General features: G+C 47.2%; 1 protein-coding gene across 1 annotated transcript in view; it reads right to left on the bottom strand.

Moving 5' to 3' along the window:
- Positions 1 to 25,889, bottom strand: part of rhcgb (Rh family, C glycoprotein b) — a 33,411-nt gene that overhangs the window by 6,251 nt on the left and 1,271 nt on the right. The window contains exons 2-9 of the mRNA XM_055661511.1: positions 17,982 to 18,174; positions 13,963 to 14,113; positions 12,427 to 12,568; positions 11,126 to 11,292; positions 8,250 to 8,387; positions 6,636 to 6,777; positions 5,568 to 5,711; positions 2,508 to 2,581 (exon numbers count right to left, since the gene is read on the bottom strand). Of these exons, the coding sequence (XP_055517486.1) occupies positions 2,508 to 2,581; positions 5,568 to 5,711; positions 6,636 to 6,777; positions 8,250 to 8,387; positions 11,126 to 11,292; positions 12,427 to 12,568; positions 13,963 to 14,113; positions 17,982 to 18,174 (1,151 nt within the window). The remainder of the gene's footprint in view (positions 1 to 2,507; positions 2,582 to 5,567; positions 5,712 to 6,635; positions 6,778 to 8,249; positions 8,388 to 11,125; positions 11,293 to 12,426; positions 12,569 to 13,962; positions 14,114 to 17,981; positions 18,175 to 25,889) is intronic.

The following is a 25,889-nucleotide window of genomic DNA, read 5'->3' as shown; positions in this document are numbered from 1 at the left end:
TCTCTGGAGAGAAGGAATGGGTGACGTTTCGGATTGAGACTCTTCTTCAGACTGGTCAGGGGAAAGGAAAACGTGATATAGACAGTGATGTAGAGAGATATAGAATAAATTACTGAAAGATATGCAAACAAATAACGATGATAAAGAAAACAGGCCACTGCTAGTTGTTTGCTAGGTGAGAACAAGAACCTGGTGGACTGTTTTCTCTGCTGTGTGATGCTATGACTTGTGTCTGGAGTTTAACGTGTTAAATTCAGTCCGACAGCAGGGTAGCCTTAAGGAGTTCTCATCGGAACGTGGGACATTGATGAATGGGTTTCAGCATAAGATTAGAGACAAGCTGACATGAGGGTCGAACATATTTAATTAAGCAGCTACCAGTGGCAGATGCATCTCTCTAAAGTCACCAGTATCCACATTCCTCGTGGACACAAAGTCTCATCTTCACAGGAAGGCATTCTTCGTGAGTGGCAGTGCAACCGTGCAAAATTGGTTCGACCTCTTTGCTGCATTAATGTTACTGCAGCTGATGGGAAGAGTTGCAGCTTCTCCTCTATTTGTTTTAGTTTAGAGATGCAGCACAGAACGCCACAGGAGATCCTTTTTCCCTGACACTATCAAACTGTACAACTCCTCTCCCTTCAGTCATGGGGGGTAGACTGGCTTCCCTTCCCGCTCAACCCCCCCCCCAATCTTTACACATCCCCAATCCTGGACTTTCCACTTGTCATTTTAATTACATGTTTCATGTATTGTGTTGTGTTTTATGACTGTTGCCGACCAATTTCCCTCCTGGAATAAATAAAGTTCTTATTGTATTGTATTGTTTAAGTATAAACTATTAAACTGGGAAATACAGTTGCTCCAAGAACTGCGCACGTTAGTAGGAGTTGCAGCTTCCTCCCATCATTATTTTTTTTAGTTTAGAGATTCAGAGCAGAAACAGGCCCTTCGGACCTCCGAGTCCGCGCCGACCAGCGACCCCCGTACACTAGCACTATCCTACACACACACGAGGGACAATTTACGATCTTTACCGAAGCCAATTAACCTACAAAAACGCACGTCTTTGGAGCGTGGGAGGAAACCGGAGCAACCGGAGAAAACCCAGGCGATCACGGGGAGAATGTACAAACTCCGTACAGACAGGACCCGTAGTCAGAATCGAACCCGGGTCTCTGGAGCAGTAAGGCAGCAACTCTACCGCCTCGACACCATGTTGCCCCCAAATGGTTGTTGAAAGGAATCTATGTCAAGAAGTGAATGTTTGTCCGATGGTAGATCGGGATTTTTAACAACACCTCAGGTATAGGTTGAAGGGAAGGCTGATTGGAGGAATGAAGGAAGCCCTGAGCTGAGGAAGTGGAATCAGCAGAGGAGGGAAATTTAAATATACGTCATTGTTTTTGTGTACTCCAAAGACATCCATTGTATCAGCAAAATCAGGAATGAGAACAGAATTCCAAAAACCAGGAGCAAACAAACACAGGTTTTGCTTATGCTTGTCAGTCATGGGCATTAGATATGAACTGGGACATAAAATTCATAATTGTTGCAGCTGTACAGTCATGTTAGATGCAACAAGAAATATTTATAGTAAGTTATCAGCTATGCTAAGAAAACTAGATCATAACAGTGTAAACACTACACTGGCTGGTAGTGCCACTGCCTCACAGCGCCAGAGACCCGAGTTGAACCCTGGCTATCTGTATGGAGTTTGCACGTTCTCCCTGTGACCACATGGGTTTCTTCCGGGCGCTCCGAATTCCACCCACATCCCAAACACGTGTGGGTTTGTAGGTTCTGCAATTGAGTAACATGGAAGTGGGATAACAAGGAACAAGTGTGATCGGGCGATCGATGGTCGGCACGGACTCAGTGGGCCAGAGTTTCCATGCTGTATCTCTAAACCAAACTAAATATATATTTAAGAGTTAAAAACTCCTGTGCGATCTAAAAGTGCTCATTTTTATCCTGTATTATCGGAACAAAACCATTGAAATGAACCGCTGCAAGCTCAAGCCGACATCGCTCCTGTCGTCAAGAGGCAAGAGAATTTTGACTAATGTCAAAAATGGAAGAAATGCAAAAATTCATACTTGCAGCAGCATAACAGGTCTGTAAACACAGTACTCATAGATAACACAATAAACAAAAAAAAATCTATACATTTCAGTAAATTAAAAAATAATACCATTAACGAAAAAAATGCCTGAGCCTTATGGGTCTGTACCACTGGCGATTACAGGTGACTGACTGCTGCATGTTGTAAATTTCTCGGTGACAGTGGTGCCAATTTTTGCTGTCGTGGGTTGTCATAGGTTGACGTAGGTGCTGTCGTGGGTTGTTACCAGGTGTCGTAGGTGAATTCCATTAAAACTAGTTTCTGGCAGTCAGTCGCCTAAAGAGTCGCCTAAGTGGGACAGACCCATGAGTGTAACCAAGTGGGATTGTAGTTCACACTTTAGTCGGCTGTGTGGAAAGAGCCTGTGCGCTCAATGACTCACCTCCCAGTACACCTCATCTTCATAGCAGTTTTCATCAGGTGGGTCGCCCCAGATGGGCAATTTTAGAATAAAACCTTGAAAAAGAAAGAACATTGATCAGTTTTTAATTGTAGGCAGCGGAGTTGTGGAGAGCATTGCTGGGGCAAGCCGTGCACGTCAGAACGAAAAGGTCCCAAAGTGAAATTCCTCAATTTAATTTATGTTTCATAGCAAAAGGATTTGAGTATAGGAGCAGGGACGTTCTACTGCAGTTGTACAGGGTCTTGGTCAGACCACACCTGGAGTATTGCGTACAGTTTTGGTCTCCGAATCTGAGGAAGGACATTCTTGCCATAGAGGGAGTACAGAGAAGGTTCACCAGACTGATTCCTGGGATGTCAGGACTTTCATGTGAAGAACGACTGGATAGACTCGGTTTGTACTCGCTAGAATTTAGAAGATTGAGGGGGGGGGGGGATCTTATAGAAACTTACAAAATTCTTAAGGGGTTGGACAGGCTAGATGCAGGAAGATTGTTCCCGATATTGGGGAAGTCCAGAACAAGGGGTCATAGTTTAAGGATAAGGGGGAAATCTTTTAGGACCGAGATGAGGAAAACTTTTTTCACACAGAGAGTGGTGAATCTCTGGAATACTCTGTCGCAGAAGGTAGTTGAGGGCAGTTCATTGGCTATATTTAAGCAGGAGTTAGATGTGACCCTTGTGGCTAAAGGGATCAGGGCTTATGGAGAGAAGGCAGGAACAGGATACTGAGTTGGATGATCAGCCATGATCACATTGAATGGCGGTGCGGGCTCGAAGGGCCGAATGGCCTTCTCCTGCACCTATTTTCTATGTTTCTATGTTTCACACGGTGATTTCTTTGACTCTCTACCTTCATCTCTTCAGGTGCCTGCTCCAAAGATCTGAGAGATTCCTTTGAATGAATTGACCCAAGCCTCCCCATTATAGCTTGTCAGTTACAAGGAGGCAACTGATGAAGATTGTTAAGGAAGATGGACAAAAATGCTGGAGAGACTCAGCGGGTAAGGCAGCATCTATGGAGCGAAGGAATAGTCGAAGTTTCCGGTCGAGAGCCTTCTGTAGACTCACCCGCTGAGTTTTTCCAGCATTTTTGTCTACCTTCGATCTTTCCAGCATCTGCAGTTCTATCTTAAATATTGTTAATGGCATGTTCAGGAGGAGAATGTGGAGAAGTGCTTTCTACAGAAGAGGAAACTGCTGGAACTAGTACATCGGACCCGTGCTGAGTCCATATATTAAATCTACTTAAACCAAAGCAGCAGGCAGTAATGGAAAGAGGATAGGGAAAGATTTCAAATACCTTTACACACATTTTTTCCAAAGTTTAGTACAATTTCTCACCAGCAGAAAGTATTTTAAAGTACAATTTTAACACAACATTCAGAATATTGCTACAGAAAACACATGGTTTTAGTTGTAGTGAGCTGTAATAAGTCAGTGACACCACTAGGCGGCAGCCAGGGTCCACTAGTTCAACTTTGCATCCTGTATCCCCTCGTTAGCACATCTTCCCCATCAACAATGGGCCATGATGGATTCCACCCGTCCTGAGCTCATCTGTTTGCGGCCCTGATTGTACTGGCCTATTCTCGTCTCCAGGGCAGCACGGTGGCACAGCAGTAGAGTTGCTGCCTCACAGCGCCAGAGGCCCGGGTTCGATCCTGACCACGGGTGCTGTCTGTACGGAGTCTGTACGTTCTCCCTGTGACCCGAGTGGGTTTTCTCCAGGTGCTCCGGCTTCCTCCCACACTCCAAAGACTACAGGTTTGTAGACTAATTAGCTCAGCGTAATTGTAAATTGTCACTAGTGTGTGTAGGATAGTATTAGTGTGCAAGGATCGCTGGCCGGCACAGTCATGGTGGGCCAAAGGGCCTGTTCCCACACTGAATCTCTAAACTATATTCAACTGAAGTTCCCTCACCCCCACTCCACCACTATCTTTCACTCTGAGGTAGGATTCCAACCTGGAATGTTGCCTATTCCATCACCAGAGATGCTGCCTGACCCGCTGAGTTACTCCAGTACTTTAGGTCCATCTCCACCATACTCAATCCGAGTGCTGTTTCAACAAGTCATTCGTATTTCTTGAAGATGCAGCATCCTTAAAAAGAGAAGCCTGGCTCGAAGGGCCGAATGGCCTACTCCTGCACCAATTGTCTACTGTCTATTGTCTTAACCTGGGTCGTATTCAGACCACAGGTGGGTAATGCGGAATTATCAGAATGGGGTGAGAGGAAATGTTTGGCCAAGCAATAGTGGGAGCCTGCAAGTTGTCACCAACATGAGTAAGGGAGATGGAGAGGCTTCCACACTTTTAAAGAGTTTAGTTAAACATTTACACCACTGTAATCTCCAGAGAAATGGGACCCTTTAGAGATACAGAGTTGAAGCAGGCCCTTCGGCCCACCAAGTCCCTGCTGCTCAGCGATTACCCCGTATACTAGGACTTTTCTACACAGTAAAGACAATTTACAATTTTAGTTGTACAGGGCTCTGGTGAGACCGCATCTGGAGTACGATGAAAAACTGAAGCGACTGGGCTCGTAATCACTGGAATTTAGAAGAATGAGAGGGGATCTTATAGAAACATATACAATTATTAAGGGATTGGACACACCGGAAACATGTTCCCGATGTTGGGGGAGTCCAGAACCAGGCAGCACAGTTTAAGAATGAGGAGTAGGCCATTTGGAACTGAGATGAGGAAAAACTTTTTCTCGCAGTGAGTTGTGAATTTGTGGAATGATCTGCCTCAGAAGGCAATGGAGGCTGGTTCACTGGATGCATTCAAAAGAGAGTTAGATAGAGGTCTGCGGCACGCTTCTTCTCAGCTGCACTTGTGGTGATCTTGCTTCGCCCAGTTGGGCGGGACGGGTTTCTGAAGTCATGACTCGCCCTCGACTTGGATTAAAGCGAGGAAGAGTCCCGCAAATCGTCAGCCCCACTCTCTCGTCCCGGCCTATCTGGATCCAGTGGCAGGACATAGTCAAGACGGCTGGCGATAGCAGGCACAGGGGGAGGACACCCTCTACTCACCCACAATGATGCCTCCGGCCAGGCTGATGAGAAGCGTGACGCACAGGGATGCAGCTTGAAACCCCCCCTGCTGACTCGGGGTCCGCCCTTCAAATCTACCCTCAAAACCGAAAGTAGCGATCAGTCTGTGGAAAGGAAGAAGATCTTCACTGAAGGCACAAGGCAGTGAGTACGACTGCTGAGTCCAGTCCCATCATCTAACCGCAGAGCTCATTGACTCATACACCAATAACCTGACCTCCACACCAAGCATCGATCTATACTGAAACAGATAGGAGGAGAGGCTAAACAAAACTGAGGAGTGGAGAAAGCAGGAAGAGGAAAGAAAGAGATGAAAGTAAAAGTGAAACGCAAGAGAGGGTAACAAATGTAAAGAAAAACCCAACGGAGGAGAGCGAACAGAGAGAGGTCATAAAGTAGTTATTCAGCACAGTGGCGCAAGAGGTCAAGCCACTGCCTCTCAGCGCCAAACACACGGGTTCAATAGTGATCTTGGGTGCTGTCTGCATGGAGTTTGCATGTTCTCCCGACGTCCGTGTGGGCTTCCTCCGGGCGCTCCGGTTTCCTCCCACATCCCAAAGACATGCGGGTTCGTCAGTTAATTGGTCCTCTGTCAATTGCCCCTGATGTGTAGAGAGTGGATGATGTGAGAGTGGGATAACATGGAACTAGTGTCAACGGGTGATCGATGGTGGGCGTGGACACAGTTGGACGAGGGGCCTGTTTCCATGCTGTATCTTTTTTTAAAAGTGAAATGTGAGAGAGAGAGAGAGAGAGAGAGAGGCCAAGAAATCAGGGATTGGGCAGGAAATCAGCTCAAATGCGGAGGGAGGGAGGGAGTGTGCAGGTCTGTGAGAGAGAGGCTCGTTAAAGAGGAGTCAGTGTGCTGTTGAAGTTAATGTGCAGATTAGTCTTGCCCAAACTTGCCTCCACACAAGGACAGTGTTGACTCTGCAGCAGTGCTGCTTATGACTCACACCTCCACCCCACACACCTTTGCCTCACCACCTCTCCCATATCCACTCACCCACCTCCTCTCCTCTCCCCACCTCCAACAGCGCCCCACACCTACCCCTCCTCTGCTGTAGACACCCTCGGTGGCAGCCGCTGCTGTGACGGCCCCCACGATGGCTCCGATCAACCCTGGTATGGCATGGAGGTTGTGGATACCGCACGTGTCCTGGATGTGCAGGTGTTTCTCCAAGAGCGGCTGGAGAGGGAAAGACAGAGGTCAGGAGCAAGGATGGTCCGTGTGTGTGTGCATGTGTGTGTGTGCATGTGTGTGTGTGTGTGTGCATGTGGGTGTGTGTGTGTGTGTGTGTGTGTGTGTGTGTGCATGTGTGTGTGTATGTGCATGTGTGTGTGTGTGTGTGTGTGCATGTATGTGTGTGTGTCTGTGTGAAAAAGGTTCTCCTCATCTCGGTTATGTATGTACATGTGTGTGTGTGTGTGTGTGTGTGTGTGTGTGTGTGTGTGTGTGTGTGTGTGTGTGTGTGCATGTGAGTGCGTATGTGTGTGTGGGTGTGTGTGTATGTGTGTGTGTGTGTGTGTGTGTGTGTGTGTGTGTGTGTGTGTGTGTGTGTGTGTGTGTGTGTGTGTGTGTGTGTGTGTTTGTGTGTGTGTGTGTGTGTGTGTGTGTGTGTGTGTGTGTGTGTTTACCTTTCGTGCGACTTTGTGTGTTATTTGAGTGTCTGTGGATGTGTGGTGTCTTTTAAGTTCCTGGGAACCATCATCTCCAAGGACCTTAAATGGGGGTGGCCACCATTGACTCCAGTCAAAAAGGCACAACAAAGGATGTACTTCCTGCGGCAGCTGAGGAAGCACAATCTGCAACAGACAATGGTGGTCCAATTCTATACGGCCATCGTAGAGTCTGTCCTCATCTTCTCCATCATGGTCTGGTTTGGCTCAGCAATCAAGCACGACATCCGGAGGCTGCAGCGAATCGTCCGATCAGCAGCGAAGGTTGTTGGCTACAAACTTCCCCGCATTGATGAACTGTAAACTGCAAGGGCCAGGAAGTGAGCGGGTAAGATCATCTCTGACCCCTCTCACCCTGGCCACAAACTCTTTGAAGCACTTCCTTCTGGAAGGCGACTCCGGACTGTCAAAGCCATCACAGCCAGACATAAAAACAGTAGTAGCTCTAATCAATAACCTGTAGTCTCCTTTTGTTCTGGTATTTTAATAATTCACATGTTTAAACTATAACGTTTTATTATTAATGTTTAATGTTTTATATGGCAATTCTTAATGGTTTACTGTATGTCATGTTGTTACTTGCGAGCGGAGCACCAAGGCAAATTCCTTGTATGTGTACATACTTGGCCAATAAACGTATTCATTTAAACCTATTCATGTTTGTGTGTGTATGGTCATATGTTCATGTGTGTGGGTGTATGTGTGTGCCTATGTCTATGTCTACATATGCACACATGCACATACACACAAAGAAGGCACACATACACGAGCACACTTACACATGCACAAGCATGTACACAATCATATACAAAGATTCACACACGCAAACACATACACATACACAAACATACCTGCACACAAAGAGCAACACAAATGTGCACACACATATGGGCAAACACACATGCAGGCACATACACACAAACATATGGGCACACACATACATACACACACACACACATGCGTGTCCTCAGGCTGACTCACCGACAGGTAGAGGAATCCCAGCGTAGAGATGGTCCCGGAGATGGCTCCGACAATCAGCGCTCCGTACGGAGTCAGCATCATCTCCCCGGCTGTGCCCATGGCTACTCCCCCAGCCAGCGTGGCGTTCTGCACGTGGACCTGGTGACGGGAACAGGGAGATCACCCTCCTGCCGCTCCCTGCCCCTCCACCCCTCACCTGCCCCCATCCCCTCCCACCGAGCCACAGCCTGCCTGGACAGTGAGAGGTGGCCAGGTCTCTGAGCCTCACCAACGTCCTATAAAGCTGCATCATGTCATCCTGACTCTCATACTCATAATGTAGGGAACTTGGGCAGCTTACAACCCCAGCGGTATGAATCTCGATTTCTCCAACTGGCCAAGTAACCCTTGCATCCTCTCTCTTTCTCTCTGTGTCCCTCCCCCACCCAAGTTGGTGTATTAGTTTCAAAGATTGTCAATAATTCGTTTTCACCCAGCGCACAGCTAGCAATGGCCCGTTTCCTTGATCATTTCGGAATTTCAAAATCAAATTGGATCAAATGGAATTTCCTTGATCAAATGGAATTTCGTTGCTCAGTTTTGTGCAATGACAATAAACATATTCTCTATTCTCCATCATCATTACTTTTATGCATATATTTCATTTTTGGTCAGTATCTCTCCATACCACCATCTATATCTCTCGTTTCCCTTTCCCCTGACTCTCAGTCTGAGGAAGGGTCTCGACCCGAAACGTCGCATATACGTTTTCTCCAGAGATGCTGCCTGACCCACTGAGTTACTCCAGCTTTTTGTGTCTATCTTATACTCAATGCCCTAACCTATAAAAGCATTCTTTACCACTCTATTCACCTATGTTGCCAAATTCAGGGACTTAGGATCTTGGACCCTGAGACCCTTCTGTACATTAATTTTGTTAGGGTCATACCATTCATTGTACATTTCCCCCCGACATATGACCTCACACTGCACTTCCTTGTATTTGGAGTAGGAATCGGTTCAACTGCTGACTGTCACAATCTTCACAATTAAATGGTTACATTAAATGTCGCCCAAACCAAGGCTTTGCACTTCCCAGAAATCTCGTCAACTATGGGGTCATATTTGAGCCTTAAGCCCCTGTCCCACCTAGGAAACCTGAACGGAAGCACTTCAACTCCCCCTCCCATTCCCAATCCGACCTCTCTGTCCTGGGTCTCCTCCATTGCCAGAGTGAGCAACACCGGAAATTGGAGGAACAGCACCTCATATTCCGCTTGGGGAGTCTGCATCCTTCGGGCATGAACATTGAATTCTCCCAATTTTGTTAGCTCTTGCTATCTCCTCCCCTTCCTCAGCCCTCGGGCTGTCTCCTCCCATCCCCCAGCCCTCGGGCTCCTCCTCCTCCTCCTTTTTCCTTCCTTCTCCCTGCCACCCCCTATCAGTCTGAAGAAGGGTTTCGGCCCGAAACGTTACCTATTTTCCTTCGCTCCATAGATGCTGCTGCACCCGCTGAGTTTCTCCAGCATTTTTGTGTACCTTCGATTTTCCAGCATCTGCAGTTCCTTCTTGAACACTAAGTCAGTTTAATCTCTCTTTATAGGTAATACCTTCTAATCCAAGGAGCATTCTACTAAAACTTCTCCAAAGCCTCAATATCTTTCCTGTAATGTGGCAACCAGAACTGTACATAGTTCAATTGTGGTAAATCACGACTTCCTGATCATATACTCAGTGTCCTGATAGATTCAACTTCTATATTTAATACTCTGACTGATGAAGTCCAAAGTGGCAAAAGCCTTTTTGACCACCCTAACTACTTGAGATGCCACTTTTAAGGAAGTGTCTTGAAAGCCTAGTCTTAGGTCACGGTGGCGCAGCGGTAGAGTTGCTGCCTTACTGCGAATGCAGCGCAGGAGACACGAGTTCGATCCCGACCACGGGCGCTGTCCGTACAGAGTTTGTATGTTCTCCCCGTGACCTGCGTGGGTTTTCTCCGAGACCTTCGGTTTCCTCCCACGCTCCAAAGACGTACAGGTTTGTAGGTTAATTGGCTTGGTAAATGTAAAAATTGTGGGTGTAGGATAGTGTTAACGTGTGCGGGGATCGCTGGTCGGCGCGGACCCGGTGGGCGGAAGGGCCTGTTTCCGCACTGTATCTCTAAACTAAACTACACTAAACTAAACAAGGGGAGGACTTCAGTCCCTTGAGACCAAATGACTGTGTCTCCTGTCCAAATGTTTTCATGTCAAGGGATCACTCTAATTGAAGTTTGGATTAACACCAATTCCACTCCGGGACTCCCTGAGGTTGGAATATGTTTCTTTTCACTTCGAAGTCAAGCCTAGATTCCTGTGGCAAATGATCCACATCTAATCATCGTTGGTGCTCTGTTCCCCCCTCCCACTGCCCCCTCCCTTGGTGGGCAGCTGTCTCTGAGATTACCCCCAGACTAGTAGCATGTAGTTTAGTTTTGTTTAGAGACACAGCACGGAAACAGGCCCTTCATCCCCGACACTCCGACAGGCAATCCCTGCACATTAACACTATCCTACACTAGGGTCAATTAAAAAAAAAACATTTTATCAAGCCGATTAACCTACAATCTGTACGTGTTTGGAGTGTGGGAGGAAACCGAAGTTCTCGGAGAAAACCCACGCATGCCACGGGGAGAACGTACAAACTCCACATAGACAGCACCCGTAATCAGGATCGAACCCGGGTCTTTGGCGCTGTTAGTGCTGTATGGCAGCACCTCTACCACTGCACCACCGTGCCTGTGTGTCATGGCCCCGGGTACAGTGTGGTCCAAATACCCCACGGTCTCCAGATACCCTGCAGTCCACATACCCCACCCCCAGGTGCCCAGCCCCCGCGATCCACGTCCCCACCCCTACCATGTTGATCTTCCCTTTCTTCCCTAAGAGGCTGGAGATGGCGATGGTGGTGAGGACGCTGGCGGCCAGCGAGGCGTAGGTATTGATGGCGCCCCGGTGTTGCCCGTCCCCGTGATGGGAGATGGCGGAATTGAAGCTGGGCCAGAACATCCAGAGGAAAAGAGTGCCTGTTGATGAGAACAAAGAGCCCTGTTCTTTCTTTATTCATTCTTTATTGTACAATTGCTTCTAATAAAATTATAATTAAAAAAAAACAAAGAGCCCTGACGCAACTGGATCCTCGCCCCCACTGTCACTGGAAACCGCAGACGCTGGAATCTCGAGCTGGTGGAGCTCAGCGGAAACACACGCGGTCACAGGGAGAACGTGCAAACTCCGCACAGACAGCATCTGAGATCTGGATCGAATCCAGATGCTGTGAGGCAGTGGCGCCCATTCTCTGAATCTCGTTCATTCATGAGAGACTGTGATACAGTGAAATAGAGAGGCCCAGAATGAATGTGGAGAGGATGTTTCCACTCCAGGGAGAGTCCAGGACCAGAGAGCACAGCCTCAGAATAAAAGGACGTACCTTCAGAAAGGAGTTGAGGAGGAATTTCTCTAGTCAGAGGGTGGTGAATCTGTGGAATTTATTGCCACAGACGGGCTGTGGAAGCCAAGTCAATGATTGCGTTTAAGGCGGAGTTTAATAAATTCTTGATTAGTACGGGTGTCAGGGGTTATGGGGCAAGCAGGAGAACATTTCATTCTCCCTGATATCTTCTCAATACCCTCCTACTTCCGAAAGAATGTAAATCAGTTGACTGCCGTCTAACAATAGACACTGCCCCACATCTTACCACCAGCACACGTCAATCAATCAGTTTTACTCATCACATACACAATAAAGTGCAGTGAAATGAATTTGCCAGCAGCGGTACAATCCACTTGCCATCCCAATTCAGATCAGGGATCTGGTCATAAGATAGATGCAAAATGCTGGAGTAACTCAGCGGGTCAGGCAGCAACTCTGGAGCAAAGGAATAGGTGACGTTTCGGGTCGAGCCCCTTCATCAGATGTTTAGAGGGATGTGGGCCAAACGCAGAAGATGGGATCAGTATAGATGGGGCATCTTGGTGAGCATGGGAAAGTCGGGCCGAAGGGCCTGTGTCCATGCTGTATGACTATGGCTCGGTGACTATTCCAGCATCTGCGGGCAGCTGCATCTCCACTCAATTCATCGCATTGGGTGGTGGGGATGGATGGGAAGGGGCAGATCTTTCCACTGAACTTCTCAGCGACAAAACCAAGAAACCCTCACCAATCATGGAGAAGATGTCTGAATGGTAGACTGATTCATTCTTCCGTTGATCCAACTGAGGCCTGTACAGAACACGAGTGACTGCCAGTCCAAAATAGGCACCAAACATGTGGATAACCATCGAGCCACCCGCGTCCCGGGCCTTGGGAACAGAAAACGCTCATTAAATAACATATATTCACACGTGACGAACACATTCCATCCATCATTTGGTCCTCGCCTCCCCCTCCTCACCATCTCCTCTCCCCTCACCCTCATTATCCACTCTCCTTTTCTTCCCCTTCCCCTCCTCCCCCCCTTCCCCATCTCCTCCCTCCCCACCCACCTCCCCTCCCCCTTACCTCCATTTCCCTCTCTCCACCCTACCTGAGTTGGGGCAAATTGCCTGTTTCCTGTTTTATGATTCTATCTACTGTATCAACAACCATCTGTGACGATAGACAATAGGTGCAGGAGTAGGCCATTCGGCCCTTCGAGCCAGCACCACCAATCAATGTGACCATGGCTGATCATCCCCAATCAGTACCCCGTTCCTGCCTTCTCCCCATATCCCCCGACTCCACTATCTTTAAGAGCCCTATCTAGCTCTCTCTTGAAAGTATCCAGAGAACCGGCCTCTGAGGCAAAGAATTCCACAGACTCACAACTCTCTGTGAGAAAAAGTGTTATCTCGTCTCCGTTCTAAATGTCTTACCCCTTATTCTTAAACTGTGGCCCCTGGTTCTGGACTCGCCCAACATCGGGAACATGTTTGCTGCCTCTAGCGTGTCCAAACCCTTAACAATCTTACATGTTTCAATAAGAATCCCTTTCATCCTTCTGAACTCCAGAGTGTACAAGCCCAGCTGCTCCATTCTCTCAGCATATGACAGTGCCAGCAAAGCGGGCACACACTGTACTTTTTGTGTTAGATTTTCCTCTACTCATCCTACGCCTATGGTCTTTAGTATTGATAATTCTACCTTGGGGGAAAGGGCTAATTGACCACCCTTCCCATGCCTCTCTGAATCTTGTGTTGGGTCAATAAGCTTAGATGGGCTTGTGGCGATCGGATGAATTAGGTCCATCAGAATGGTTTAGGATTGTCGGTTGCCATCAATGTTAGCAGCTCCTACAACTCATGTCTCATGATGAGGATCTCTCTAAGTACTGTAGGTTAGGTTTAGTTTAGTTTAGAGATACAGCACAGAAACAGGTCCCTCGGCCCACCGAGTCCGCGCCAAGCAGCGAGCCACGATCACTAACACCATCCTACACACACTATGGACCAATTTTTTAATTTTACCAAAGCCAATTAGACTACAAAGCTGTACATCTTTGGAGTGTGGGAGGAAACCGAACCTCCCAGAGAAAACCCACACGGTCAGGGGGAGAATGTACAAACTTCGTACGGAGAGCACCCGTGGTCAGGGTCGAACCGGGCTCTCTGGCGCTGTGAGGCAGCAACTCTACCGCTGCGCCACCACCGTTGGTGCCGCCCTAAAGAGGAGAGGCTGGCGAGACAAACGGAAGGGGGTGGGAATGTTGGTAACTCACCCCGAGAAGGTTCAGTATGATGTACTCGTTCACTGCATATAAGGTCACCTCAAACACCGACATGACCATCAGCTGCACGGGGCTGACTTTGCCAAGGACGGCTCCAAAGGCGATGAGCACCGAAGCAGCACAGAAGTCAGCATTAATCAGACTGGGAAAGAGAGATCAGAACGACACGTTAATGGGAGTCAAACATCGACCGCCAGAAGAACAAGATTGAGCCCAGCCCAGGCGACTAGTAGCATGCTAGCCACAGATGCAATCTACCATCACCTATTACAATCGCTCCACACTCTTTAATCTCCACCCCTACTGCAACATCTCTTACTTTAACTATGATACGTATCTGTACACTGTAAATGGCTCGATTGTAATCATGTATTGTCTTTCTGCTGACTGGCTAGCACACAATGTAACGCTTTTCACTGTACCTCGGTAAACTAAACTGAACTGAATCTTGTAATGATACTGACAGAGGAATCTATTGATCAATGTGACCATTGATCCTGTTCGAAGTCCTTGGTTTGCAGATTACAGAACCGATAGTGAAAAATGTTCAATATTAGATTTTAGACTTTAGAGATACAGTGCGGAAACAGGCCCTTCGACCCATCGAGTCCGTGCCAGCCAGCAATCACCCCATAGACTTGCACTATCCTACACAATAGGGACAGTTTACAATTTTACTAAAACCAATTAACCTACAAACCTATACATCTTTGGAGTGTAGGAGGAAGCCAGAGCACCCAGAGAAAACCCACGCAGGTCACAGGGAGAATGTGGAACTCCAAAGAGACAGCGCCGGTAGTCTGGATGGAACCTGGGTCACTGGTGCTATAAGGCAGCAACTCTCCCTCTACTCTACAGTGCTGCCACTAGGGTGCCTCGTTGTGTAATTTCAAGAACTATAACTAACTTTCATTTACATACTTCTCTTTTCACACTCAATCTCCCTGAAAACACCAACTCTTTTCCAGATCTTGCCTATCTTCTGAATATTTCTAAAACTGTCTATTTTTGTTTGAGATTTCCAACACCTGCCCAATGTTTTTGGTTTTAATCCAGGTTGCATCGCGACCGAGATCAGCTGCTTGAACGGCCAGGTATGAAGGAGATGCTGGTTTACACTGAAGATCGACACAAAATTCTAGAGTACCCACACTCCAGGTATGTAGGTAAATTTGCTTGGTAAATGTAAAAATTGTACGTTGTGTGTGTGTAGGATAGTGTTAATGTGCGGAATTGCTGGTTGGTACAGACCCAGTGGGCTGAAGGGCCTGTTTCTGCGCAGTATCTCCAAACTAAACTAAACTAAACTCAGCGGGTCAGGCAGCATCTCTGGAGAAAAGTAGTAGGTGATGTTTTGGGTCCAAATCTGAGGAAGGACATTATTGCCATAGAGGGAGTGCAGAGACGGTTCACCAGACTGATTCCTGGGATGTCAGGACTGTCTTATGAAGAAAGACTGGATAGACTTGGTTTATACTCTCTAGAATTTAGGAGATTGAGATTGAGATTGAGAGGGGATCTTATAGAAACTTACAAAATTCTTAAGGGGTTGGACAGGCTAGATGCAGGAAGATTGTTCCCGATGTTAGGGAAGTCCAGGACAAGGGGTCACAACTTAAGGATAAGGGGGAAATCCTTTAAAACCGAGATGAGAAGAACTTTTTTTCACACAGAGAGTGGTGAATCTCTGGAACTCTGCCGCAGAGGGTAGTTGAGGCCAGTTCATTGGCTATATTTAAGAGGGAGTTAGATGTGGCCCTTGTGGCTAAGGGGATCAGGGGGTATGGAGAGAAGGCAGGTACGGGATACTGAGTTGGATGATCAGCCATGATTACATTGAATGGCGGTGCAGGCTCGAAGGGCCGAATGGCCTACTCCTGCACCTAATTTCTATGTTTCTATGTTTCTATGTAACCCTTCTTCAGATTATCTTTTTTTTTTAACTAAAAATGAATGTAATCAATTATTTACAAAAATGCTATTTACAATACAAATCAAACCCACCACCACAATATAAGCAAAACAAATATTCTCAAATTATTATTTCCCCCTACAGATTATCTTTTTTTTCCTTTTTTTTAATTCAAAAAATGTATTCAATTATAAAAAAAAGATGACACTACAATAAAACAAACCAGATCCCACCACCATAATACAATACAAACAAATATCCTTAATAAACTACGGTACAATTAAGGGACAGAAGTTTAGGGGTAATATGAGGGGGAACTTCTTTACTCAGAGAGTGGTAGCGGTGTGGAATGAGTTTCCAGTGGAAGTGGTGGAGGCAGGTTCATTGGTATCATTTAAAAATAAATTGGATAGGCATATGGATGAGAAGGGAATGGAGGGTTATGGTATGAGTGCAGGCAGGTGGGACTAAGGGGGAAAAAAATGTGTTCGGCACGGACTTGTAGGGCCGAGATGGCCTGTTTCCGTGCTGTAATTGTTATATGGTTATATGGTTACAATTATCTTATACTCCTTGTGAAGGATGCATTCAACACCCTGCGGAGCCCAGCGGTCCCGGAACTCCCCCAGGATGCCCGTGGACAGGGCGTAGTCCCTCTCTAACTCCACCCGGGCATGAACGTAACCCCGGAAAAGGGGCAGGCAGCCGGCTCGGGTAGAGCCCTCCACCGCCTGGCGCCTTGACTCGCGGATGGCCAGCTTGGCCGGGCCCAGGAGCAACCCAACCAGGACATATCAGATTATCTTTGGTATAAAGGAGAATGTGGCAGACACTGTACGGTCCATCACAGGTACAGACCTCCCCACCATCGAAGGGATCAATAGGAACAACTGCCTCCAAACGGTAGAAAATCTCCATCAAAGACCTACACCAACCACCCTGGCCACCATTAATTTTGCTGCTGCCATCGGGAAGAACGTACAGCAGCCCTGAAAGCCATGACCACCATGTTCAAAAGCAGCTTCTTCCCAACAATCTTCATTAGATTCTTGATTAGTATAGGTGTCAGTGGTTATGGGGAGAAGGCAGTTATGGGGTTAGGAGGGAGAGATAGATCAGCCGTGATTGAATGGCGGAGTAGACTTGATGGGCTGAATGGCCTAATTCTGCTCCTATCGCTTATGACCTTATGACGTCTTTTAGCACTCCAGAAGGGACCCGAGGGGCAACATTTTCCACACAGAGGGTGGTGGGTACATGGAACAAACTACCAGAGGAAGTGGTTGAGGTGGGGACTAGTAGTAGGCCATGACTGACCATGTATGATGCATCCTGGTCGGATACAAGCCTGGGTGATGTCATATGGAGGACAGGCTGTTGCCCATGCAGCACGTCCCCCCCTCTCCACGTCGCTGATCGATCCAAAGGAACAGCAGGGCCATTACAGTTTGGCACCAGCGCCATCGCAGGAGCTGCCAGAGCGAGGTTGTAGACAACGACGAACTGCCTTAGGGGCTCAACTCTGTATTTTCTTGAGGTTTACTCCTGGAGCCTTTCCCATGACTGGATATGGCCACAAGGCAGAGGAGGGTTTTCCCTCCTAGATGGACTGCTTTCCCAGGCTGATGAGCCCCATCTGGGTACCATAACAACGTTTAAAAGACCTTTAGACAGGTGCATGGATAGAAAGAGTTTGACAATAGACAATAGACAATAGGTGCAGGAGTAGGCCATTCGGCCCTTCGAGCCAACACCGCCATTCAATGTGATCATGGCTGATCGTCCCCAATCAGTACACCGTTCCTGCCTTCTCCCCATATCCCCTGACTCCGCTATCTTTAAGAGCTCTATCTAGCTCTCTCTTGAAAGGATGGATATTGGCCAAATGGGACTAGCACAGATGAACATCTTGGTTGTAATGGATGAGTTGGATTAAAGGGCCTGTTTCTGTGCCGCATAACTTTATGATGCAGATCACTGCCAGACACCTCGTGTTTCGGTAGACAGAACGCATGTGGCACGACTCTGCTCCTATCACTTGTCAACGTATGAACTTTGGTTTCAGATATCCGGCATCCGCAGGTTGTTGGTGGCTTACCTTTCCACGCCGATTTTGATTTTGCCATCACTGAAATCTAGGGATTGAAACCACCCTTGCATCAGCAGAGCCCACTGGATACTGAAGGATGCAATGAGGAAGTTGAAACCGACGCTTCCAAATCCGTATCTCTTCAGGAAAGTCATCAGGAAGCCAAATCCCACAAAGATCATCACGTGGACATCCTGGAAGCCTGAAGTCAGGGAAAGGAAATCACCTGGGTTACAATTTGTGAATGAGTGAAGATGTTACTCAAAGAGCAGCCTTGTTATCCAAGCCTGCCCATAGCTTTATATCAGGGAAGAAAAACTCGAGATATATTTACAAATCCCTGTGATCGACGAGGAACTTTAGAAGTGACGCAAAAGAAGACCTCAGAATACCTCAGCAGGTCAGGCAGCATCTTTAGCCAGAGGGTGGTGAATCTGTGGCCTTCTGTGATCTACTTGTCCTGCCATCTTCAAGGAGCTATGAACTTGAACGTCTGAGAATAACCTGGAGTCTCATGGAATCATCTTTGAGAGTCGAGCGCTATTTACATGTGATTTTCTCTCCGATAATGAAATGTGATAAAATGTACAATGAGATTGTGTGTGCAAGGCCACTTTGTACAGAATGGACAAGGTCTATCTGTGTAGCAAGGAACTGCAGATGTTAGTTTAGACCAAAGATAGACACCAAATGCTGGTATAAGTCAGTGGGTCAGGCAGCATCTCTGGAGAGAAGGAATGGGTGATGAATCTGTAGAAGGGTCTCAGCCCGAAACATCACCCATTCCTTCTCTCCGCAGATGCTGCCTGCCCCGCTGAGTTACTCCAGCATTTTGTGTCTTCAGACAGGGACTGGCACAGCGTAGATGGTGCAGTTGTATGATGGGAGGTCATGAATTTACCGAGTTGTGTGCAAAACACAGCATCTCTCTGTACCTACTGTACAGTGTAGGTACATGCAACAATAAAGTATCTTTGAATCATTGCTCCGCCACTGATCTGCCTGACCTGATGTGTACTCCCAGCTCTTTTGGTTTTAAAGCCCCTACCACAAACACAGCCTGAAGTCAGAAAGAATATTGGGGATGATCAGCCATGATTGCATTGAATGACGGTGCTGGCTCGAAGGGCTGAATGGCCTACTCCTGCACCTATTGTCTATTGTCTGTTGTCTAATGTTGGTTGTCAGATTTGCCTGCTCCTGTGCATGGCCTGGGATTGTTTCTCGATACAGTTGCTTTACTTTCTTCTCCTTGTCAAGTTTGTGTGATGTTTCACACGGTTTCTTTCATATCCGCTCTACCCTGTAATTATCTGTTCATCTCTCTTGCTCTTTCTTTCTGTGTCCTCTATCATTCTTCTGTATCTGTCCATCATACTTCCTCCCTGTCACTCCCTATTGTGTGTTCCCTGTCAGCAAATTCACAGGTATGTGATGTAATCCACACAGCCACTGCGAGACTCCAGACACGACACCCGAGTGTTTTCATCGCTATCTCAGGACATTTCAACCACGTAATTTTGGATGCTAATCTAACCACTTTCACTCAGTTTGTTGACTGTCCCACCAGGGATATGAAAACAATGGGCCTACTGTATGCCAATGTTAAAGAGACATACATCTTCATCGGTCTTCAGCCACTGGGAAGATCCGACCACAACCTGGTTCACTTCCTACCCAGGTATAAGCCAATGGTCCAGAGGCTGCCTGCGGCCACAAGGTCAGTGCGGAGGTGGTCACAGGACCGCTATGATGCTCTACAGGGCTGTTTTGAGGTCACAGACTGGGACACACTCTGTACTCTGTATGGAGAGGACATTAATGCTCACTTTGTACAGGAGTTACCAGCTACATAAAGTTCTGTGTGGATAAGGTTGTCCCTGAGGAGACTGAGTGTACACTGTTTCCCCAACAACAAGCCCCGGGTTGCCAGTGACATAGAGGCCTTTCTCAACCAGAAGAAGAGGCCCTCCAGGCATGGTGATGGAGGAGATGAAACGGGTGCAGGAAGAGCTGAAGGGGAGACTAAGACAGAGCAAGGTCGACTACAGGAGGAAGCTGGAGCTGAAACTTCAGCAGAACAACACGAGGGATGCGTGGAATGGGATGAAGAGCATTACAGGCTACAAGAAGACCAGTGGCCTGGGGAGGGGAAGCAATCAGGACTGGGCCCATGAGCTAATCTGATTTTTTTTTAAATAGATTTGATGGTGGGGCATTTGCCCACTCTCCCCCCTGCTCCCAGACCCTCTCCCCCTCAATCCCCCTGGTCCACTTCCTCTGGCCTTTCTTTATCGAGCCTGACTATCAAGGCTCAGCAGGTAAGGAGGGAGCTGAGCAGACTCTGCCCAGGCAAAGCCATGGGTCCCGATGCTGTCAGCCCGAGGGCACTCAAGGCGTGTGCCAGCCAGCTCCTCCAATGACTACAGACCATTGGTGCCGACTTCACACATCATGAAGTCCCTGGAGAGGCTGGTGCTCACTCACCTGAGACCTCTGTTTAAACCCTACCTGGACCCCCTGCAGTTCACTTCCCAAACTAAGGTGGGGGTTGAGGACACCATCATCCACCTGCTCCATCATTCCAATGCTCACTTGGATAAGCCGGGAAACACTGTGAGAGCCATGGGTTTTTTTTTACTTCTACTGTGCTTGTAACACCATCTGGCCTGCACTGCTTGGGAGCAAACTGACGAAGGTGCGGATGGCTGGCCATTTGGTGGCCTCTGTGACAGGTCCTGATTGTAAAGAAAACTCAATTAAGTTGTTGCGTCACTTGGCAGAAAGTATCCCTGGGAAAATGACAGTTCTGCCGGCCTAGTTGAATTGAATTGAATCCTTTATTTGTCATTCAGACCTTTCGGTCTGAACGAAATGTCGTTGCCTGCAGCCATACATGTAATAATAAACAACACACAATAAACACAAATTAACATCCACCACAGTGAGTTCACCAAGCACCTCCTCACTGTGATGGAGGCAAAAGTCTTAGGGTTGCTGTCTCTTCCCTCCTCTTCTCCCTCTGCACTGAGGCGATACCCAACCGGGCGATGGTAAGTCAGTCCCGCGGTTAAAGCTCCGCGGCCCGGGGGTGGTCGAAGCTGCCGCCCTCCAGTCCAGCGGACGCAGCTGTTGCCACGGGAGCTCCGGTAAACAGGCTTCAACCTGTGACCCGCGAGCTCCCGACGATGTCATCCACTGGCCCGCGGCCGGTCCCGGATTCAGGTCGCTGCCGCCTCAGCCACCGGAGCACCGTCTCTGCCCCACGCCGGGCCGCCCCCATGGGAGCGTCTCAGCCCCGCACCGGGCCGCCCTCACAGGAGCGCCTTCCAGCCGGGAGCCGGGCCGCCCTCACAGGAGTGTCTCAGCCCCGCGCTGTCCACCCTCACCGGAGCACCAAGTCGTGCCGCTGCCCGAACGCCGCCGCAGCTCGACGACGGCCAGCCTCGCGTTGGTGAGTCCTGGCTGGCTCTACTTCCGGATCCTCGAGGTCGGTCGCAGGTTGGAGGCCGCCAGCTCCGCCATTAGGCCTCAGCTCAGACGGGGGAAGAGAAGGGGGATACGACAAGAAAGTCGCATTCCCCCGAAGGGAGAGACAGAAAGCCCTGTTTCAGCCCCCCCACACATAACACCACCTAATAACCAAAAGTTTAACTGAACAACACAAAAAAAAAAACAACACAAAAAAGTAAAAACAGACAGACTGCAGGCGAGCCCGCAGCCGTTTCACAGCGCCGCCACTTCAGGACGTACATCACTACGGGCATGTCGTCTGGCCACAACAGTGTCTGGCAATGGTATGCTCATGGTACATCAGTCATAATCGATAAAGTTGCAAGAACATGTCTGTTGTGTCAACAAAATAATAGAGGGAAGATGCCTGCAAAATGTGATCACTTACCACAACCTGAAATGCCTTTTGAACATTTGCAAATTGATTTTGTACAAATGCCCACAGCAAAGGGTTTTCAGTACATGCTGGTCATAGTTGATATGTTCTCCAGATAGGTGAACGCACATCCTGCAAGGAGGGATGATGCAAGGACGGTAGTCAATATTTTAATGAAAGAAATAATCCCTAGATTGGGGATACCCATGGGAATAAACAGTGAGAGGAACTCATTTCACCTGTAAATTAGGTTCAGAACTTGTCAAAGGCATTTGGGTTCCAGTGGAAATCACACATGCCAGATCAACCCCAGTCCTCAGGGGTGGTGGAAAGAGTACATGGGGAAATAAAAACTACTTTGGCCAAAATATACCAGCAAAATAGGTTGTTGTGGCCAGACAACATGCCCATAGTGATGTACACCCAGAGAAATCAGACACACGGACCTATCGAGATATTGATGGCAGCAGGAACCCGACCCTCGATGACGCCTGAGAAGGTAGCCCTGATATGGAATCCTTAAGATATGCTCAAGCCTTGTGTGAAACAGTTAGTAAAATCTATGAGAAAGTTAAGCAGGTACAGGGTCCCTTCGGCAGAAGGAAATATGCAACCCTTTTTAAACCTGGAGGTCAGGTTTATGTACCAGCAATGAACAAAGACTCTTTCTCTTCGAGGTGGAAATGACCATATTTGGTGCTGCCAACAACAATGACACAGTAAAAGGAAAACCCGATTAGATACATGCCACCAGATGTAAACTGCATCACTCAGATGGAACCCTCGAGGAGAAGGAAACGCAAGAACCGTAACATTTTGTAATGTAGACATATTCTTTATTAACTATCTTTGTAGCATTAAATACTTATGAATATATTAACATTATATGGAATCATAGAGGATATGAGGGTGAAGAGAGGCATCTAGATTTACAAGAAACAGGAAGAAGGTAGAAATTATAATATGAAATTCAGCTAACAATGTCCACACAGAACACGATGAACTCGCAGCTGAAAGGAAAACAGGTTTCCTTATCTGATTATCTGTTGGGTTTGTGCCCATATCCCTACGTACGCTGAATAAGGTATACTTTCGCAAGCTCAAGGACTGGTTCCAACCAAATTATCAAAGAGGGAACTGTGGAAGAAAATATGAACATCCTTTCTTATTTAATTTTGATTGGAATTGAACAAGGTAATGAAAGGGTGTTTGGATGTGACAATTGGCATCTCTCGTTGACCAGGTGCAGAAGAGGTTCGTGGGTAATGGCAAAGTAAAATTAGACATGTTACCTCTTGTCCAGGAGTGTGTTGAAGGGTGGATGGTAAATGTAAACATGAAATAGTAGATAAGGAGATAAGGAAGCTTGTTTCTCTCAGCAGTGCGCTACATTAGACACCCTACCTCTACAGTAGACCACCCGCATTCCCTACCGCTAGTAGCGTAGATATGTTGCAGTTAATAGGGGGCTTACGATTGGCTCGGAGAGGGGATGGTGGCGCGATCCGCCTAAATGGTGAGATAGAATAATGTCAAGATGCCCCTGTATAGAATAATGTCAAGATGCCGTTTCGGGCCCCTGTATTGTGTTTGACTTGTATTAACCACATCCGTTCTCTGACCTTCACAGCAGAATTAGCCGACAGTTATACTGTGGAGTGAACAACTTTTGTTTCTTGTTAGATACAACTATACAAAAAGATACTATCTACAACATGGGTACCAATTATTTAATTGGTCATACATGTAGTAGATAGTATATTTTCATATAGTTGTATCTAACAAAAAAGTTGTTTACTCCACAGTATAACTGTCGGCTAATTCTGCTGTGAAGGTCAGAGAACTGGTGAGCAGGTAACTGCTGCCATCTCTCCATGCAATAAAGTCTCTTGAAGCAAACCTGCAAAGTCTCCACTTTTCATTTTCTTTTAATTTCCATCTAAATTAATTTCTTTCACAAGGAGAAATATAGGGGGGGGGGGGGGGGTTATCCGGATGGGTGTCAATAGTGGAAGGTATGGGTGGGAAAGGGTGGACTGGTAACTGTGGGAGACACACATACACTTGAGTCCTTGAGACTCTTGAAAGGCGCCCATAAATAAAATGTATTATTATTATTATTATTATTATACACTGGAGGAACAGCAACATATTGCACTTGGGTAGCTTAAATGCCCCCTGTCTCACTTAGGAAACCTGAACGGAAACCTCTGGAGACTTTGCGCCCCACCCAAGGTTTTCGTGTGGTTCCCGGAGGTTGCAGGTAGTGGAAGCAGGTTGGGAGACTGACAAAAACCTCCGGGAATCGCACAGAAACCTTGGGTGGGGCGCAAAGTCTCCAGAGGTTTCCGTTCAGGTTTCCTAAGTGGGACAGGGGCATTACAATGCCGTGTACAACAGTGATCGCAACTTCTACTGAAGTGTGGATGGCCGTTGGCTTGCTAGAAGCTCATCCGCCATTTGACAGGTCTTGTTTTTGGTCCTGCTGGGGGTCCACAGCCCCCTCCTCACCTGGCAAACCAGGTGGGGGGGATGGTTTAGTCGCCGATTATCCGACCATGGAGCAGATAGCACGGGATTACATGGAACTCCCCCCGACCTGACCTGAAACCTACAGTTAGAATTCAGTTTATTGTCTCTTTTACCAAGGTTCAGTGAAAAGACAGACAGAAAATGCTGGAGTAACGCAACGGGACAGGCAGCATCTCTGGAGAGAAGGAATAGGTGATGTTTCCGGCTGAGACCCTTCTTCAGCTGAAAAGCTTTTGTTGCGTTTTATCCAGTCAGCAGAAAGACATTACATGATTACAATCGAGCCATTCTTATGGTAGATCGGGACCCATCTCTAGTTGGTGATAGGATGATTCTACTCTTCTCACCATATCTGACATCCCTTTGTCTCCTTTTGGCTTTAGCCATTGTCATTTCACCAATCCAACAAACAAACCTTTCCTCATCTGTATCCACCGATCATTTGCCAGGTTTTGTACCGCCCCATCCGTTCATCCAGCTTTGCCCCCTCCACTACAATCAGTCTGAAGAAGGGTCCTGACCTGAAACGTCCCCTATCCATGCCCTCCAGAGAAGCTGCCTGACATAGAAACATAGAAATTAGGTGTAGGAGTAGGCCATTCGGCCCTTCGAGCCTGCACCGCCATTCAATATGATCATGGCTGATCATCCAACTCAGTATCCCGTACCTGCCTTCTCTCCATACCCTCTGATCCCCTTAGCCACAAGGGCCACATCTAACTCCCTCTTAAATATAGCCAATGAACTGGCCTCAACTACCCTCTGTGGCAGAGAGTTCCAGAGATTCACCACTCTCTGTGTGAAAAAAGTTCTTCTCATCTCGGTTTTAAAGGATTTCCCCCTTATCCTTAAGCTGTGACCCCTTGTCCTGGACTTCCCCAATATCGGGAACAATCTTCCTGCATCTAGCCTGTCCAACCCCTTAAGAATTTTGTAAGTTTCTATAAGATCCCCTCTCAATCTCCTAAATTCTAGAGAGTATAAACCAAGTCTATCCAGTCTTTCTTCATAAGACAGTCCTGACATCCCAGGAATCAGTCTGGTGAACCTTCTCTGCACTCCCTCTATGGCAATAATGTCCTTCCTCAGATTTGGAGACCAAAACTGTACGCAATACTCCAGGTACTGACCTGCTGAGTTACTCCAACACTTTGTGTTTTATTCAGGCAATTATTCACTCTCGAAACAGACTTATTTAGCAAACATGTGGGATGATGATGTTGAGATCATTCAGAACTAGTTTAATTCAGGACTGGGACAGCAATTTAGATTAAATCAATAGATCCCATCTGTTTGAAACGCTTCACTGCAGTTCAAATACACAATGTGAAAATGACTTAATTTTGACAGTAAAATTCACCATGTAAAGAATGTTACCCTTTAATAAGTCTGTCAAAATAATCAGGATTTAAATAAAGAAAGACTGCAAACAATGGGCGGCTAAAAAGGTTACTTTTTATCACACAAAACAACCTCACAAAGTGCTGGATGTTTAA

The sequence above is a fragment of the Leucoraja erinacea genome, chromosome 33 (genome assembly GCF_028641065.1).
Source record: "Leucoraja erinacea ecotype New England chromosome 33, Leri_hhj_1, whole genome shotgun sequence".
NCBI classification, from domain to species: Eukaryota; Metazoa; Chordata; class Chondrichthyes; order Rajiformes; family Rajidae; genus Leucoraja; species Leucoraja erinaceus.
The sequence above is the reverse complement of the archived record's forward strand: the minus strand, read 5'-3'. Positions and strand labels throughout refer to the sequence as shown.